We start from the raw sequence: 15,731 nt of genomic DNA, 5'->3' as shown, positions 1-15,731 counted from the left end.
GTTTCGAATCGATAAAGCCCAGCCTGGATATTTGTTAATTCATTGGTTTGAGGGCCCAAGCCCAAGTCCCAACCACAGTCAATTTGAGTTCTTGATGACAATAGTCAATAGAGGGTAATACTAAGGCCCATAAAGGATAATATTATAACGGGCCCAAAAGGTAGTCATTGCAGATTTACACCTAAAATAAAATTTTAAAAAAAGGAAAAAGGAAAAAGGAAGCTACTATTTACGCGCAAAATTCCGTATACGGCCCAAAGGTTGGTAAAAAAAGTAGATAAGATAATTTATCCCTCTCTATGACTTAAAGGTCAACAAAAATAAGTAGCATTCGGGAACTTTTGAGTTATACATAATTTCGAGTGTCGGGGTCTACCGAAAAAAAATTGTAATTGACATTTTGAGCACTAATATTTTTTAAAAATTATGAATATGTTTTTTGGATTGACAAGTCCGAACATATATTTTTTTATCCCAAGCAAAAATTCAATTTGTCGGAGAGATATCGAATTTATATACAACTGTCCAAATTTGTTATGTCTTCTTCAGGTTCAATTTGATTTTTGTCTAAAACAAAAAAATTATATGGCTGAGTTCGTAAACCCGATCAAAACATATATTTGAAAAAAAATTGATTTTTGTTTGAAACAAAAAATATATATGACTGAGTTCGTAAACCCGATCAAAACATATAAATTAAATTTGTCGGAGAAATATCGAATTTATATACAACGGTCCAAATTTGTTATGTCTTCTTCAGGTTCAATTTGATTTTTGTCTGAAATAAAAAATTATATGCCTGAGTTCGTAAACCCGATCAGAAACATGTATTTGGAAAAAACATAGCGCTAGAAGGAGGGCTTGAACCTCCGACCTTGTGGTTAACAGCCACACGCTCTAGCCAACTGAGCTATTCCAGCTTTCTTAACAAATTATTCAAATTTAATTTAATAAAAAATAAGAACAAATACAAGTAACATAGAACTTTTGATGCATAATTAATTACTAAACTGACCTTGTCTGCAGCAACAGATGAGGTCATCATCTAGCGTGTGTGTATATATATAGATCAAGATAAAATCAACTTTGTTTCAAAAAAAGATAAAATCAACTTGAAACTTTAAATTGTATGTTAACAACTCTTCCTGAATAGAATCATCATCCCTGGAATATAGATGAGAAATAAGAAGGCAAGTTGAACAATAGAAGAAAGTGCTTTAATGGCTAATTTAATTGGCAAGGTGAATCCGTGAGTTATTATCCTGCCAAATACGTCAAAAGAGGACAGCGCCTCTGGACCTCAGCTTATGCAAATAAGAGTGTATGATGGATGCATTTGACACAGCCAAGAGTCCCCGAAAGCCAGCGACACCCATTCACTTGCATTGATATTCCATAAAATATCTAGTTTTTCCAAGAACCAACCACTCCTTGCGGCCGCAGTTCTATCAACTCGGCATTTCAATCTTCACAAGGTACCCCCCTTCTCTCTCTTGTTTGTGTAGACGAGTCTATGGTTTCCATCTTGGATTCGGGGTTCTGCAATTCCCCATAGTGTGAGACTTGCATCCAACAAGTTTGTGAGATCTGTGTCATATCCTGTCATATTTTGCCTACACCACATCATTATTGCGTCATGGTTAAATGTGAATTTGAGTCTATAGAATTTCAGAGTTCCTCTGTCCTTCCATCGCATTTCACACTTTCTAGATTTATAATACCCTGAAATATGATTTTCATTCTTCGTTTCGGTTAGACATATAATCCCACATCGCTTGTAGAACACCAAGTGAAGTGATGTGGTTTATAAATCGATCCAGAGATACCAATGTATCCATAGTGAACAATATTTATTGATTTGAGTGAGATTGCGGATATTTTCTTGTCAGTTTGGGTAGTCCTTGGTCAAAATCCATACATGATTGATGATGCCTCGGGTTCAGATGGCATAAGCCGATTATGTTTTTGGCTAAAAAAGGCCATTGTTTGTTGCTCTTGTTCTTGTTTGGTTTTGATGTATAATTATTGTATGAATAAATCTTTAGGGCTATGGCTAGCAAGACACCAACCTGGGCTGATCAATGGGACAACTTAGATAGCCAAGATGACGATGACAAGAACAAGAAAACAAGCGGGAGCAGTGGGAAGAAGATGACAGAGGTGAAGGCAGCAGCTTCTGCAGGACTTGACAAGGCCAAAGTAGCAGCAACCGTTAGCACCCAAAAGGTCAAGAGTGGAACCTCAGCTGGGATGAAATGGGTCAAAAATCAGTATCAGAAGTTCTCCTCCAAATGAGTTGATCACTGCTCCTTATATGTGCTTCTACAGGTTTCTGCTCTGTTAGCTTGAGAAGTAGAATGGATCCATTTGCACAGGTTGCCTATAATAATGAAACACTCAAACTCACTGGGCATTGTAAATCACATTATCTATGCATCTCTGGCTTTCTTTTCTAAGGCCACTTGCTCTTGTTCAGACGGCACAAGCCGGTTATGTTTTTTCCTAAACTGAATCAGTAAGCAAGAAATTTGGGCCAAGGGAAAGAGAATTCTTTCAAACATACAAGTGAGGTGGGATTTATAGATACTCACCCATGCCCAAAAAATGTAAATGCAGAAAGTAGAATTTGATTGTCTTAGTTATTACAAATTGCAGGAAAAATATATTCCCTAAAAGAGAACATTGTGCTAAAGGAAAGAGAATTTACAACTTATCGTGAGTCTTCCTGTCATCTTGCATTGCAAGCTTTGTTCACATAGATACAGTTTCATTGCATCTCAGAATATACCAAATGTGTTCTCACCGCTGTAGGTCATGTAAAGGAAACCATCTTCATCCTTATTTTCTTCATAAATTGCAGACATTATGGCCGCTGCACCAATAGAAATAGGACTGGTAAAAGAGTAAAAAAGTACAGTTCTCAAAAGATTAAAAGACTTGAATCTTACCTGTGGGTGGTAAAATGTTCTTGACAAAAATAAAAATAGCCTTCTCAGGGGTAAGCTTGATCCTCTTCCGGACCACATACACAAACTGACCAACAGTCAGATCAGCAGGGACCAGATATCTACATCCATCACAGTTAATAGATTAATTACCATAGGGGGCAATAAAACAGAGTTGCAACTCCCACATTCCCACTGCTTTTAGCTCTCCATCAAAGTATGATTATAAAAACCACAAAATAAGTAAACACCAATAGCCTATGTTGAAGGGCCATTGTCAATTAAAGGCTTAATGTCATTGCCAATGAACTAGATGATGATAGCCTTTGAAACTAAAACACATATGAATCTACATTCAAACTCAATTGAACATGAAATCGTAGCAATATGGATGTGAGGAAATGCTAAATTCAAAATAGGGATAAAGAAATAAGAATGAGCCTTTGGAGTAAGTAGAAAATATAATTAGGACCGGTTAACAATACAAACAAAGATCAAACTAATGATACTTAACAAATGACGAGCATCATCATACAAAAAAAAGAGGACTACAATCAGCTCTTACATGACAATGTTCAATACTTCAATTCATGTAGCTTTAATGACATTCATTATTTTTTCAGCAAAATCTCTTCATCAAAGGCAAACTTCTCAATAGGAAAACTTAGCAACTCCAGAACCCCAACAGACTTATTAAAAAAGACATGTAGCTTCATGATAAAAAGAAGAGTGTAGATAAAGATAACTAACTTTTTCTTATCTATGTCAGGCACGTCACTCTTTTCAGCCCTTTCCACAATTACCTACACATAAAATCAATTAACTTAGAGTGCAAAATAAGAGGATAAATAATCATGCACACAGGCACAAACCTATGGATCAACCAGACACAAATGAACACATGAAAACAAATATAAACAGAGGAGCCTTGGAAAGTCATACCGGTATTCTATCCGGATATTTTTCTCTGATGCGAGCAGCTTCAGCCTGTCTCCTTTCTGACATAATTGAACAAAAATGTAATCAATACACGAAGACTAAATAATATTTATAGAAATCATATCCTTCTAATATGATTGTTTGTAAGCAACATATCAGGACATAATGCCTGAACCTCTATTCTAGTGTTATAGGATCAATCTACAATCTACATGTCAATTCATGTAACTCGAGAGAACAAGTTAAGAGATCTTCATAATTTTCCTTCAAAATGAATAATTACTGGTCAAAAAGCGTAATTCAGTGAACCACCACAGTCCACAGCAACAAGAAACAAAATTAACAACACAAGCAAGAAATTCAGTAATTGAGACAAATAACCGAAAATCAAATTTCGGTTCGTACTCCTCTACAATGATCCTCTCATCCTCAATAGAACGGAAATGATATACAGAATATCTCAAGCAGCTCAAAAAGAAAAATACTAGTGTGAAAAGGAAAAATACGAACCGAGAGGGTGTTCCGTCTTAAAAGAGCTCTTGGCCATGATGACGATTCTTGAAAAATCAAAGAGTTAGGGCTTCAAATCAATAGAATATCGATCAAAATAAAATGCAAATAAGGAAGAGATGCAATTACAGTGTTGCTGAAGGAGAAGGAGAAGGAGGACGAGAGACGCAGTATCGAGATCCCAAAACCAGGAGAAGATGGAGATTATTCCTTGAATTGTATAATTGGACCGAAGGAGTGGGCTTGAGAGCCAAATAGCTGGGCTGAATTATTATGTCTGGACTCACCATTAATTGAGTGTCAATGGGCCTTCATTGATGGGCCAAATAAAATAGTTTATGCTCCTAACAAGTGGGCCGAATGTGTAGAATTCAGGCTTGAAGCCCAGTTAAATAGGCAGAACAAGTGGGCCTAGCAACAACTTAATTGGCGGTAATGGGATGAATTGGATATTTTGCGCACTCATGTAATCAAAAAGGCCGTGAATGCATAGGTGGACGGCGGACGCACTCTATGGGTAACGGGTCCATGGCCACAATGACCCATAAATTTCCGACTAACTTTTATATGGGTTGATGTAAAGACCTCCAGGTCATTAAGATACTCTATAAAAAAAGGCTCGCACACACACCATACTTTGACCTAGTCCACTAAAATATTAAATAAAAAAGAGCTCATCCAACTCACTAAGTGACCCATGCACTCCACTCAGACTCATACGATTTATAATCATAAATCCACGACATAAATAACCAAAGAAATTTTAAGGCTAAACCCGCATCGCTTTTTTTGCGCTCCCAATGATCCGAACATTTGTATCCGCCACTGCATACATGTATGGATTACATTTCACAGTTTCTCTAGTCCAGTAATATTAACCACTTTGTTCTTACCAGTTACAACACCCAACACTTACACCATAATAACTCTAGTCTTACCTACTGCACTTGCACAATGGGTGGAAGGGTTATTTATGGCTGCTAGTTCCCATATCATAATAGTAAAAAGACAAAAGTTACAGTTTGAAAGTTTAAGCTATGAAATAAGTAGATTTGTGGGAAACAATTTAAGACAGAGACAACAATACTTTGAAGTTTGAAAGCAGGGGAGACATGGCATTTGGGGAGATAGAATGATCATACAACTGAACCTACGAAGTACCCTCAACCGACCTACACCAAAGCTTCCTTTTACGTTGTCCAGGCCATAAATGCTGATTGAACAGAAACCAACATCCCTCCATCATCTCTTTAAATGCACCAAATTAAAACCTCCAGACTTGTCTCCGCGAGCTTTTTCACCATTCCTCTGTACCTGCCGGGATGCGGACGGCAATGCCAAATAGTTGCAATACCATCCAAAATCACCATAAGCTATGGTCTAAAATGTATTATTAAGTATTTTGCGTGTTCATAATTTTACAATATATTATAGATTTTGAGTCAATGGTCATATTTTATTACAAAAAATAGCATATGAATTCAAATGACGTATTTTGTACCGACAGAATTCAAGGTTATACATAATTCTTTATATAGCACACGACTCAAGTGGCCAAGTCCACAAGTCTCTGCAGTATCAAGTTTGGTGATGCTGAGCGAGGTATCGAGTGACGACGAAGTTAAGTATCCTATCTCATATCGCCTAGGGGATGTGAGATACAAAATATAATACGCCAAAGCATTTTTCTTGGGTTCAAACTAGTATGAGTTGTTGGGCCTGAAAAGACATAATCTTGCGAGCCAGTATGGACTATCTCAAAAAGAATAAAGTGTTACTAATGCGGAAGGAATGGCTATTATAGATGGTATCGGAGTTAAGGCCCCAAGTGTGGACACTCACGAGCGTTTGTGTGCATATGGGTCGCACGGAGACGTGAGTCCTTAAGGGAGAGTTTATAACACTTGGCTCAAGTGGACGTGGCCACAAGCCTTTGCAGTATCAAATTTGATGATGTTAGAGTGAGCTACTAGCGTCGATAGGGCTAAATCTCTTGTAACTATGATGATTTAACATGGTATTGAGAATCAATTGTAACTAATTCCATCCAATTGGAATTGCAGAGCCCCATCCGGTACTTGCTTATTTGACATTAAATGTTTCAACCTCCTTTGTTGGGTAGTTGGAGTATGAATGCTTCTTCTTTAATGCTCCTTCTCTCTCTTTGAATGATGCAGTGCAGGGTTCCCTTCTTAAAACACAAATAATGAGTCTCTCTATTGCGCTTGATCTTCACCACTCACTCTCAGTACCCACTTCACTTTCCTCTACCCACTCTGTTTCTTTCATTGAAGATCTCTGTCAACAAATTAAACATGATGTTCTTGGCCCTTGAAAGTGATCGTTCCATTTATGCATCTGCATCCATACTTATAATTATCTTGTTTTTTCTTCCTGATACAACAGATGTGCCATGAGAATGGATCAGTTTAACGGGATATTGGTGCGGTTCAATAAGAAAGCAGAGCTCGAAATGGTGTGAGCTCTGTTTTTTGATTGAGCCGTGCCAATATCACGTTGCTACTGCTCGCAAACACATTCATCCACCATATTTGTCTATAAATCAGTCTCATCAACGATAAGGTAATTCTGAAGCTAGCATTTTGCCTTTTTCGATTTGCTGACTGAGTAAATCTGGGTTCTGGTGATTAGTGCATGCAAAAGATATTTTCCATTTTTAATGCATTTCTCTGTTGTGACTCTGAACAGTCCACTTGGCCTATGTCATGAACTTTAACATCTTTTCCTCACTTTCGAGTCTTTTATCTCAGATTTCACAGCCAGAGCGTCAGACAGGAAATGCAAGAGTAAATATTTCCTATTGTTTCGTGTGTTCTAGTTCTAAGAGTTTCAAGCTCTAATGATACGTTTGAGTGACATGAAGATATGGAGGTCAGGAGTTCGATCATAAGTGGTTTGCTCAAAATCTCGACTCAACTAATTTGTTGGGTGCCAACTAATCCGTCGAACAACGTGTTTAATTTGGTCGGAGTTTGAGTTTAATGGGCTGTGCAAATGACACATCTACCGATACCGAGTTGTTCTCGGTTAAGAAACAGACATATTTGAGGCCAGCCTGATGAATTATTTGATAGTTACAGGGCACGAGTAAGAGCATTTAGGAAAAAAAAATGCCGTTAGCGTCGCTGTTAAAGTAGTTGAGAAGACTTTTCTTCTACTGCATCCAATAATGGCACCCGAACTATTTACTAATTGTTCTTTAAGGAAAAAAAGAAGAAGAAGTTGTACTTGGTTCTGTCGGTTAATTTTGAAGTACATTGTTACTAAGGAGGAGGACAGAAAAAACCACGACAAAGATTTGTATTTATTAAGGAACTTGACAGCCAAGGAACTGCAACTTACAAATTAGCCTTCAAGCTCAAAGAATGAATGGACTAGGTGGTTACAGCCTCTTCTTCTTTTTGTAGCCATTGCTATGAGTGTATCTCCTTCGCTAAAATGGAGCACATTCATGCAGTATGGCCGTTCTCTATCTCTCTTAAGGTTTGACACGATGATTTGCTCGGTATATCAACTAAAATACATGACATGAACAACTATTCTTTTTTAACTCATCATTCTCCGAGCTTGGAAGAATTCCAAGCTGCCTCCTAGAAAGAAGCACTCCACAAAGCATTCTCACCCTCTCCACAACGCCGATGGACCTCCTTAATCCGATCAGCAGACCTGCAAATCCCGCTACAGGTCCAGTCAAATGAAGCCACACAGATGTTGCCTGCCTGGGCCTTCCACTCGCAGTCTGCAATGACACCAGCACCAAAAACTCAGAACATTATACGTTTCATTGCTACTTTTCTTACTTATCATGCAAACCATAATACTGATCTGCTTTTGGCCCTCACTGAAGTATCTAAATAATAAGGAAATGAATTCATATCAGAGTCTCAAAACAATAGCTAGACCACTTAATTTCAAGGAAAATGAAAAATCTAGTCTTCAAATGTTTCTCTGTCCTGAATGTGAATGGAGATCCATTGTGAAATCGTTACTTTATTCCAAAGATCACATCATGGTAATTGATCTGTCATGCCAATTCTGGTGGGATGTATATATCTCTAGAGTGTAGAAGTGATAGATAGAGGCTCACCTCCTGCTTGCCCATGACATGTGAACTAGTCTTCAGCAATGCAATGATAACAGTTAAGTTAGGCCACAACATGAAAATGTCCGTGTTCGTCCATAACACTTAACAGTACAGCATATAAACTGTCTAAAGGGTAAACAACTCTCTTGCGCAAGGCTCTTCAGAACCCGTGATCTCTATTTACCGTGTAGCAACCTTACCAATAGGTCAAGTGTTTGCCCCTTGCATACAAACTAAAGTTCATAGAATAGATATTTCATGGAAATACTCTATTGTAAGATAAAGTTACAAAATTTCAGACCAAATAAAATCTTACCAGGTGGGGTGCCACAACATAACCTACGATCATCAATATGCTCCACATCAAGTCCGATAAACCAAGATCCCAGTGAGACATCTTCATTGGCAAACTTGTGTAGGACATGCCTGAGATACATGCCAAATAGTTATCAAATGTGCCAGAACAATACCCAGTGGCAGATCAGATCCAAGCCAACAATTTCAGACCAAAAAAGGTATCCCTTACTGGTTTATTGATATATATGTGGCCAAGTCTTTTGAAATGGCGTATAGTTGTCCTGTAGCATGACGGAAATACTTGTTTCCTGCCTCACCAAATTTCCAATATTCAGGTTCATGATATCTCACTCCCCTGTAAAATAAAAAAAAGTTGGGTTGGAAAACTTAATTTGTATCCCCAACAGCACTTTTCAAGAAACAAATATTTTAACAGATGAAATATATAAGCACGCTTACTTCTGATTAAGAACAGGACCAGATTTCATGCATCCAATATACACCCGTTGTTTCTTCTTGTGTCTAACAAGAGTCTCTCCAAGAGTTGCTGAAGCCATTGGAAAGCAAGTGATTTAAGTGTGTCAAATTATACAAGTTGGAAACAAAAAATACTCAACATTTGAGTTATAGCAACATATAATTCTTATTAAGAAATAAAGCGGTACCATATCAAATGACTTGGGAATATCATCAGAGAAGTATACTAAAGAGTAACGAACCTATATTTACATGAACATCATCATCAACTTTGACATAGAAATCAGCATCCCATAAAGCCACAGCAGTAGCGAAATATATCTTTGTCTTGGCAGACAATTCAAGGTACCCTTCAACATGGTCCTGATTATACAGAAGCAAAGCAGATGTGAGGTCCTAGATGTTTTTCCATAAAGATTATGAAAATTTCTTTTTGTGAGTCAACATGTCACAAGTAGGATATGGAGAAATAGAAAATGGGATATGAAAGCATTACCAGCCTCAAGAAATCTCCATGTTTCTTGTCTTCTGCACCAATTGCTCTGTCCAAAATACCTCCTGAAGTAGCACTGGATGCAAGAAAACCATTAAATTAACTATGCATTATATCTGCAATCTACAATTATTTACTGTCAACTACCAGCATGGAAACCATCATAGAGTCGAACATGCCCATACAAGAAAAGTTGCACCAAGTACTTTGATAATTAAAATTGTTGTGCATCCTGTCTTACACATAAGATTGTTTCTACTACACATTTTCGACGAGGGTCACATAGAAATATCCAGGATTTGAGCTTCTCAAGGTACAGATGAATGTTTTCAATTTGCATTATGCACTAGAGAGCAGGTCAGTAAGCAGAATCGTCATCTATGGTATTGAATGGAATAAAGTTACAAATTTTTTGCAAAATTATAATGCAAAAATACAACTTATGACATGGTGACTTACAACAGGGGTCACTCAGCCACCCCAACTCTAATAAGCATAATCATCATGAAAGTCATACCCATTTATTCAAATTTGTTAAACACGAGAATTAATCCCTCACCTATGACCAATGACAAAGCGGATGATAATGCCCTTCTCTTCCTCAAGTTTCTTCCTTTTTTCACCTATTTCCAATAGAATGACAACAAAACAAATCTTATTCAAAATTCAAAATAGAATATGAGAAATCATGAATGGCGAAAGAAACAAGGAATCAAATTTTGAACCTTGTGGAATCCAAGTTGCACGAACAGAATCTCTCCTTTTCCGGCTGCTGAAAGCTGTATTTATTCCTACTACCATCAGGTACCTTCTTTTCCCAGCTGATTCAGTCTTCTTTAAGTCCTCTGATGCTGGAAAACCGCTGAGTATGGATTCTTGCACTGCTCTTGCAGCAGCTAATTCCATCTCTAAATTTGAAATGGTCTTATCCAATGTCCTGTAGGAAAAATGTTATCAGTTGTCACAAGTTTTGCATCAAATCTTCAAAATCCAATCAAATAGAGTTTTCTGAGAAGCTGCATGCTAAATATAAGTGGAACTCACTGAATGGCATTATGAGTTTTATAAACTTCCCCAAAAATGTCCTTCGATTCGGGCTTCACTTCTTTCTGCAGCAACTAAATATAGAAAACACTATAAGTATCCCCAAATTCGAGTACAGCTTAGCTGAACTAACAATAAAATGGGAGGCCAAGGCAATGAGAGACACCCACAATTTTTGGGCCACAGCCCTCTGAAACTAACTTTAATCTTTCAGATTCTGTTTCTGTTGTCCGTGTAATACCTTTAGCCTCCGGGACTGCCCACATCCTGTCAGCGGAAATTTCTACATCAACATTCCATAATATCCAAAGTATCAACAGCAAGCTGACTCAATGTTCACCAAGAATAATCTAGTCTGGTTAAAAGTTCAACAAAAAAGTGTACAGGTACTACAACCCACGTACATAAGGATCAAATCAACTTCCAATTGTAAATGAATACTTGATCCATTTGAACAACAAGCTGCATAAAATATATATATATATATATAAAAAGATCATGTTGTAGTTCGGACAAAAGGGATGTTGATCCAAGGTAGTTTTAGCTGTAATTCTTGCTGGATATAGGATTTTACAGAAACAAGGAGCCAAACTACATTCAACTGCAGAAAAAACTGCTACATTAATTCAGATATTATAAAAACAATATCAGATTCAAAAACAAAAACTGTTTTTAGCGAAGTTATGAACAATCACTGCAGTGCATCTCTGTCAGTTATCACTGCAAGACATTAGTGAACCGTCCTGTCCATTAATCTCAAAATTTAATAAAAAATTCCCATAAAAGAAATTCAATAAAAAAATTTGGCAGAAATTCCAATTAAGACCCACCTCAACTAAAAAAATTATAATTAGTGATATAAGTTATTTAAAAAACACCATATTCAACCTCTAAAAATAAATAAACCCTCAAAGAGTAAAATTAATGTGGCCGGCAAATTCAACCAGACTGCAATGAGATCTAGTTGAGCAATCAATGCGAACAAAAAATATGGTTGAGCAAGAGTAGTAAAAAATAATTCATCTCTCATGATATGCAAATACACCCCCAACTCCATTTTACAATACTGGAAATTAAAAACCATTGATGATCCATCTCAAGGAAATATATGCAAGAACATTTAGATCTTCGAATTAAAGAGAAAAAACCCAAAAATGGACTTAAATTATTCAAAAGGCATCAAATAAATTCGTAATTGGAAAAATTAATCAAATGAATCAAAGCGAATCGAGCCATGAAGACTGCAAGAAGCCGCAGCTACTGAGAAGAAAACAAAATACCTGTTCGTGAAAAGCATTCCAATACAGAAACTGCCCAAGCAAAGCAAAAGGGTCCATTTCTGTGATATAACGCTTCTTGAAGACAGCTCTCCTCTGTTCTTAATAGACATTTTAGCTTCTAATTGTCTTCAATTTCCCAAATTAACAAGCTATCTTAAGATGAAAATCCATTTACAGAACAGACAATTTGAACCAATTCAGCAGAACCCAGAAACAGACGATGCCCGACTTGGGTAGCGAGCAACTACGCAAGATTTGAGTCGGATAAGCGAGAATTGTAGAGAGAGATAGAGAATCAGAACAGAGTGGGTGCTCTCTTTTGCATTTGTCCCTTTCTTTATCCTTCGCTTTGTTCTCTATTTCTCTTTCTACAAACTTGTATTTACACAACTTTGCAGGCAAGGAAAGTTAGAACTAGCAGTGAGAGGACTGACTAACCGCCCTCTTTATTCCCCGAAAATTTACTAGTATTCCACAGTGACAGTTATGCCCTCCAGCAGTTTCATTTTTTCCCTTTGAAAATACTTTTAACAAACCCTAATATTTACATGCTACCCTTCTCAAATTGCGACATGTATTCTTTTGCGAGCCCGTGAAAATGTCGATCTTAACCTTTCTCAAATTTTGTACACTATTACTTTTTTGTTATTTTTTATTTGACAATAGAAGTACACACATACACCACACATGTATCTCTCTAACTCACACACACTCACATAATTCACATAAATTCTATTCATAAGGATTGAACCCTTAACCATAAAGTAGAAATACAAAAATGGGAACCAACTAGGCGTCTAGGCTGACACTCGACTTGTTTGTGAAGAGGTTACAGGTTGAATATTTTGTAGATCTCAACATGGTTAATTAACTATTGTAGTAGATGCGATTTTTTATCTTGACACTCCAACGCTCAAGTCATAAAACTTTTTCTCCAATATAATCGTAAGAATCAAATAATGCAGTTGTCTAAGCATACCTTGTTTAAGCATGATCATCCATTTTATAAGAGTTGTTGTATGACTGTTGAGAGACATACCTGCAAGATTTTCCGATTGTTGGGAATTGCCATACATGATCATGATGTTACGATTTGTAAGACATTGAGATATATTCGTGCAAGCTTCCCGTAGTTTTTTTTTTTGTTTAATCTTGATTTTGACTTTCTTGGTTGACTCTACGGGAGATTTTCTTCGCAAGATCTTCCCTCTTTGTGCCACCTGTCATGCTGACAAGACATGACGATTTTCTTCATCCACAACTACTTTGTCCGCCCAAATGGGACTAAAGCAGTAAAGCTTGGGAGACCCTATGTGGTACTCCTTATGTGCAGAGAGAAGCACATGAAGCTTGAAAGGGCAAACTAACCCTACTTGAATTGTCCATTATCAAAACGTACCAATTGGGGGTCTTCGAGCCTAATATTGTTGACTAGTAGAAGAGAATTGAGACTGCATTTAAAAGCAGTACTGCTTTTTAATGAGTCGTCTCACTTATTGTGGACATAGACGCTTGATTGATTAAATGAATACAGTTAAACTACCTTACCACCACTTGCAGTAGACCATATAAAATGCAGCAATAGTGTACCCATCCATCTGACCCAACCTTGGCCGGCCTATAAAGAACAAATTCGTGCAAACTCATGTTCCATAACGAACAATATATTCTATGCGTTTGGGCTAAAAATTTCAACAAATTGAGTATAAAATATGTATATTAGAGGCTCTTTTGGTTAATGTTTTAGTTGTATGATTATGATTAATGAAAATACTTTATATGGATAGCCAGATGTGTCAAAATGTCGAGTCTTTGGTTTTTGAGCAAAGGCATGTGAAGACCAACACACGTCCATGCAAATATGCAATAATACTAGCCCTATGTTCCAATTGAATATGTTGCAATGGAATTGACAATTGACATTTTGAAAGCTCAACTAAAGTCAATACCTAAATAAATGTAAATGCAAACAAGTTGAATCATTGGAATCTTGCATTGCCTTAAAAAGTGGAAATAATTATATGTGTATAACATGAGGAATTCTCCTATGCGTATCTTATTTGCGCACTTAAAATATGCTCTTATGTTTTACTCATCCACACCCTTAAAAAGTAGCGTGTATTTTAAGTGCGTAAATTAGGTGGCATAGTAGAATTTATCTGTATAATATTATACTTAAAATTAAATTTAATAATAAATTATACTTATAAATTATATAATTTATACCAACGAGAGTTGGCTTGGTTGGCAATCGACTGAGTTAGGCATACGTGTGCCCAAGGTTCGATTTCAACCGCAAACATAATTCTTTGTTATATTTCAAAAAAAATTTATATAATTTATGCTTTTCATTTTCATTATTAAATAAATGTAACAAAAATACAAACAAAAATAAATCTTCCCCAGCTTATAAGCAAGAGTTTTACCAAACATCACGTAACTTGTAAACTAATTTATTTTCCACTGTTTATAAATTAGGGTTGAAAATGAAAAATAAGTTTTTTGGACAAAATGTTTAACTATGTATACAAAATGATTTTAAGGGCATGTTTGGGATGTTTTCCATACTTATTTTTAATTTTTTGAAAACAATAAAACGAGAAAGCTTATATTTTAAGTTTTAGACAAAAAATTTACTCATTTTTTTCTTCATATAGTACCTTGAAAATTGTTACAGTTTTTTTTGCCAAACCTACTTATGTTTCTTTCCCCCCTCATCATTCATCAGGATTATTCCTAGATACTATTCTTGAAAAGTATTTCGAAAATTTTTTTTTGTTGAAATTCCAGCCAAACAAGCCCTACTTAGTCACGTGGTTAGATCTAGCAGCTTTGACGCGTGGCAATCATGACTCGCAAAAGCACCTTACTATCTCCATTAATCATGTGACACAATGCATTTCGGCTCACGTGGATACTGCAAAAGTATGCAAGGAACAGACCCTATACTCACGAGCCAGCCTGACACGTGTCATCATTTGGTGTGTCCTCGCTAAATTTGATGTTACGTCAGCCACTAATCAGGCGAAGACATTTCAAGTCTCTGGGGGCACTTTCGTCATTATCCCTACTTTTTTTTTTGACATAGAGTAACTTCCTAGGCGTGTCGCCCACTCATCCAGAGTTGATCCATGTCAGGCACACCAAATTCGCGTCACAAATTAGTTGGGTTGAAGTCCAGCGTAAATTATTCAGAAATGGTGACACTAGTTTAGAATCGAATTTATGACCTTGGGTGAAATATTGATGGAATGAATATAGATATAGAGTCCCCTAAACATTGAATACTCTAGATGAATGGGGTTGAAATGAGGTAAGAAAGTGAGAGAGGAAATATTTTTCTTCTTGGTATGTATGTTCTTGGAAACACGTAGTGTCTTTAATTTATTTCTAACTTAATTACTAGATTAATCAACCTTAATTTTCTTATATACTTTTGTTGGCATAGAAATCATAATCACATTGGAAATATATATTTACACATTTGGATCCGAGATCGTAAGAATAATTATATTGGTATTGGTCGGTTTGGACTTACCAGATTTTTTTTTTGGAGTTCGACCAATATATAATATCTTGATGTGATCTTCAAGAAATACTCTTCTCTAGATACGATGTTATCTATGATTCTGATAACTAAC

At 36.5% G+C, this 15,731-nt stretch overlaps 2 protein-coding genes, 1 long non-coding RNA gene and 1 other non-coding gene across 8 annotated transcripts; 1 reads left to right on the top strand and 3 right to left on the bottom strand.

The window, feature by feature from the left end:
• Positions 1–846: 846 nt before the first annotated feature.
• On the bottom strand, positions 847–920 carry TRNAN-GUU. The gene has a single exon. It is a non-coding gene; the product is annotated as a tRNA-Asn (tRNA).
• Positions 921–1,229: 309 nt separating this feature from the next.
• LOC119990793 lies at positions 1,230–2,760 on the top strand. Its single transcript, XR_005466088.1, has 2 exons — positions 1,230–1,475; positions 2,046–2,760. It is a non-coding gene; the product is annotated as an uncharacterized LOC119990793 (long non-coding RNA).
• Positions 2,579–4,621, bottom strand: LOC119990792 (autophagy-related protein 8d). Of its 2 annotated transcripts, none has more exons than XM_038836892.1 (6): positions 4,524–4,621; positions 4,395–4,441; positions 3,888–3,943; positions 3,696–3,748; positions 2,949–3,067; positions 2,579–2,892 (listed from the first exon to the last, which is right to left on the bottom strand). In XM_038836892.1, exons 2-6 carry the CDS (start codon positions 4,429–4,431, stop codon positions 2,864–2,866), a joined length of 294 nt encoding a protein of 97 aa, XP_038692820.1. In that variant the 5' UTR covers positions 4,432–4,441; positions 4,524–4,621; the 3' UTR covers positions 2,579–2,863. The 2 variants fall into 2 exon arrangements, with proteins under 2 accessions (XP_038692820.1, XP_038692819.1); XM_038836891.1 differs by having other exon boundaries at positions 2,601–2,872; positions 4,524–4,619.
• A 3,070-nt stretch (positions 4,622–7,691) lies between these two features.
• LOC119990650 (probable beta-1,3-galactosyltransferase 2) lies at positions 7,692–12,512 on the bottom strand. 4 transcript variants are annotated; one of them, XM_038836660.1, is made up of 11 exons: positions 12,091–12,512; positions 10,981–11,093; positions 10,811–10,884; positions 10,492–10,703; positions 10,326–10,389; positions 9,770–9,842; positions 9,516–9,636; positions 9,256–9,343; positions 9,026–9,151; positions 8,816–8,925; positions 7,692–8,154 (listed from the first exon to the last, which is right to left on the bottom strand). In XM_038836660.1, the coding sequence occupies exons 2-11, from the start codon at positions 11,074–11,076 to the stop codon at positions 8,006–8,008; spliced, it is 1,113 nt and encodes a 370-aa protein (XP_038692588.1). In that variant the 5' UTR covers positions 11,077–11,093; positions 12,091–12,512; the 3' UTR covers positions 7,692–8,005. The 4 variants fall into 4 exon arrangements, with proteins under 4 accessions (XP_038692588.1, XP_038692589.1, XP_038692586.1 ...); XM_038836661.1 differs by having other exon boundaries at positions 10,811–10,875; XM_038836658.1 differs by having other exon boundaries at positions 10,981–11,077.
• Positions 12,513–15,731: the final 3,219 nt, after the last annotated feature.

The sequence above is a fragment of the Tripterygium wilfordii genome, chromosome 22 (assembly GCF_013401445.1).
Source record: "Tripterygium wilfordii isolate XIE 37 chromosome 22, ASM1340144v1, whole genome shotgun sequence".
Lineage (NCBI taxonomy): Eukaryota > Viridiplantae > Streptophyta > Magnoliopsida > Celastrales > Celastraceae > Tripterygium > Tripterygium wilfordii.
Note: the sequence above shows the minus strand (reverse complement) of the source record. Positions and strands in the feature narration are given on the sequence as shown.

What these genes read in the sequence shown, in the direction of transcription:
- LOC119990650 (XM_038836658.1), bottom strand. Translation starts at nt 12,200, where the DNA reads ATGTCTATTAAGAACAGAGGAGAGCTGTCTTCAAGAAGCGTTATATCA. An exon ending in TGCAACTTGGATTCCACAAG is followed by an intron (nt 10,390 to 10,491) that starts GTTCAAAATTTG and finishes TATTGGAAATAG; the next exon opens with GTGAAAAAAGGAAGAAACTT. An exon ending in ACATATATATCAATAAACCA is followed by an intron (nt 8,926 to 9,025) that starts GTAAGGGATACC and finishes CATGTATCTCAG; the next exon opens with GCATGTCCTACACAAGTTTG.
- LOC119990792 (XM_038836891.1), bottom strand. Translation starts at nt 4,431, where the DNA reads ATGGCCAAGAGCTCTTTTAAGACGGAACACCCTCTCG. An exon ending in AATATCCGGATAGAATACCG is followed by an intron (nt 3,749 to 3,887) that starts GTATGACTTTCC and finishes TTTTATGTGTAG; the next exon opens with GTAATTGTGGAAAGGGCTGA. An exon ending in CCTGACATAGATAAGAAAAA is followed by an intron (nt 3,068 to 3,695) that starts GTTAGTTATCTT and finishes TGATGGATGTAG; the next exon opens with ATATCTGGTCCCTGCTGATC.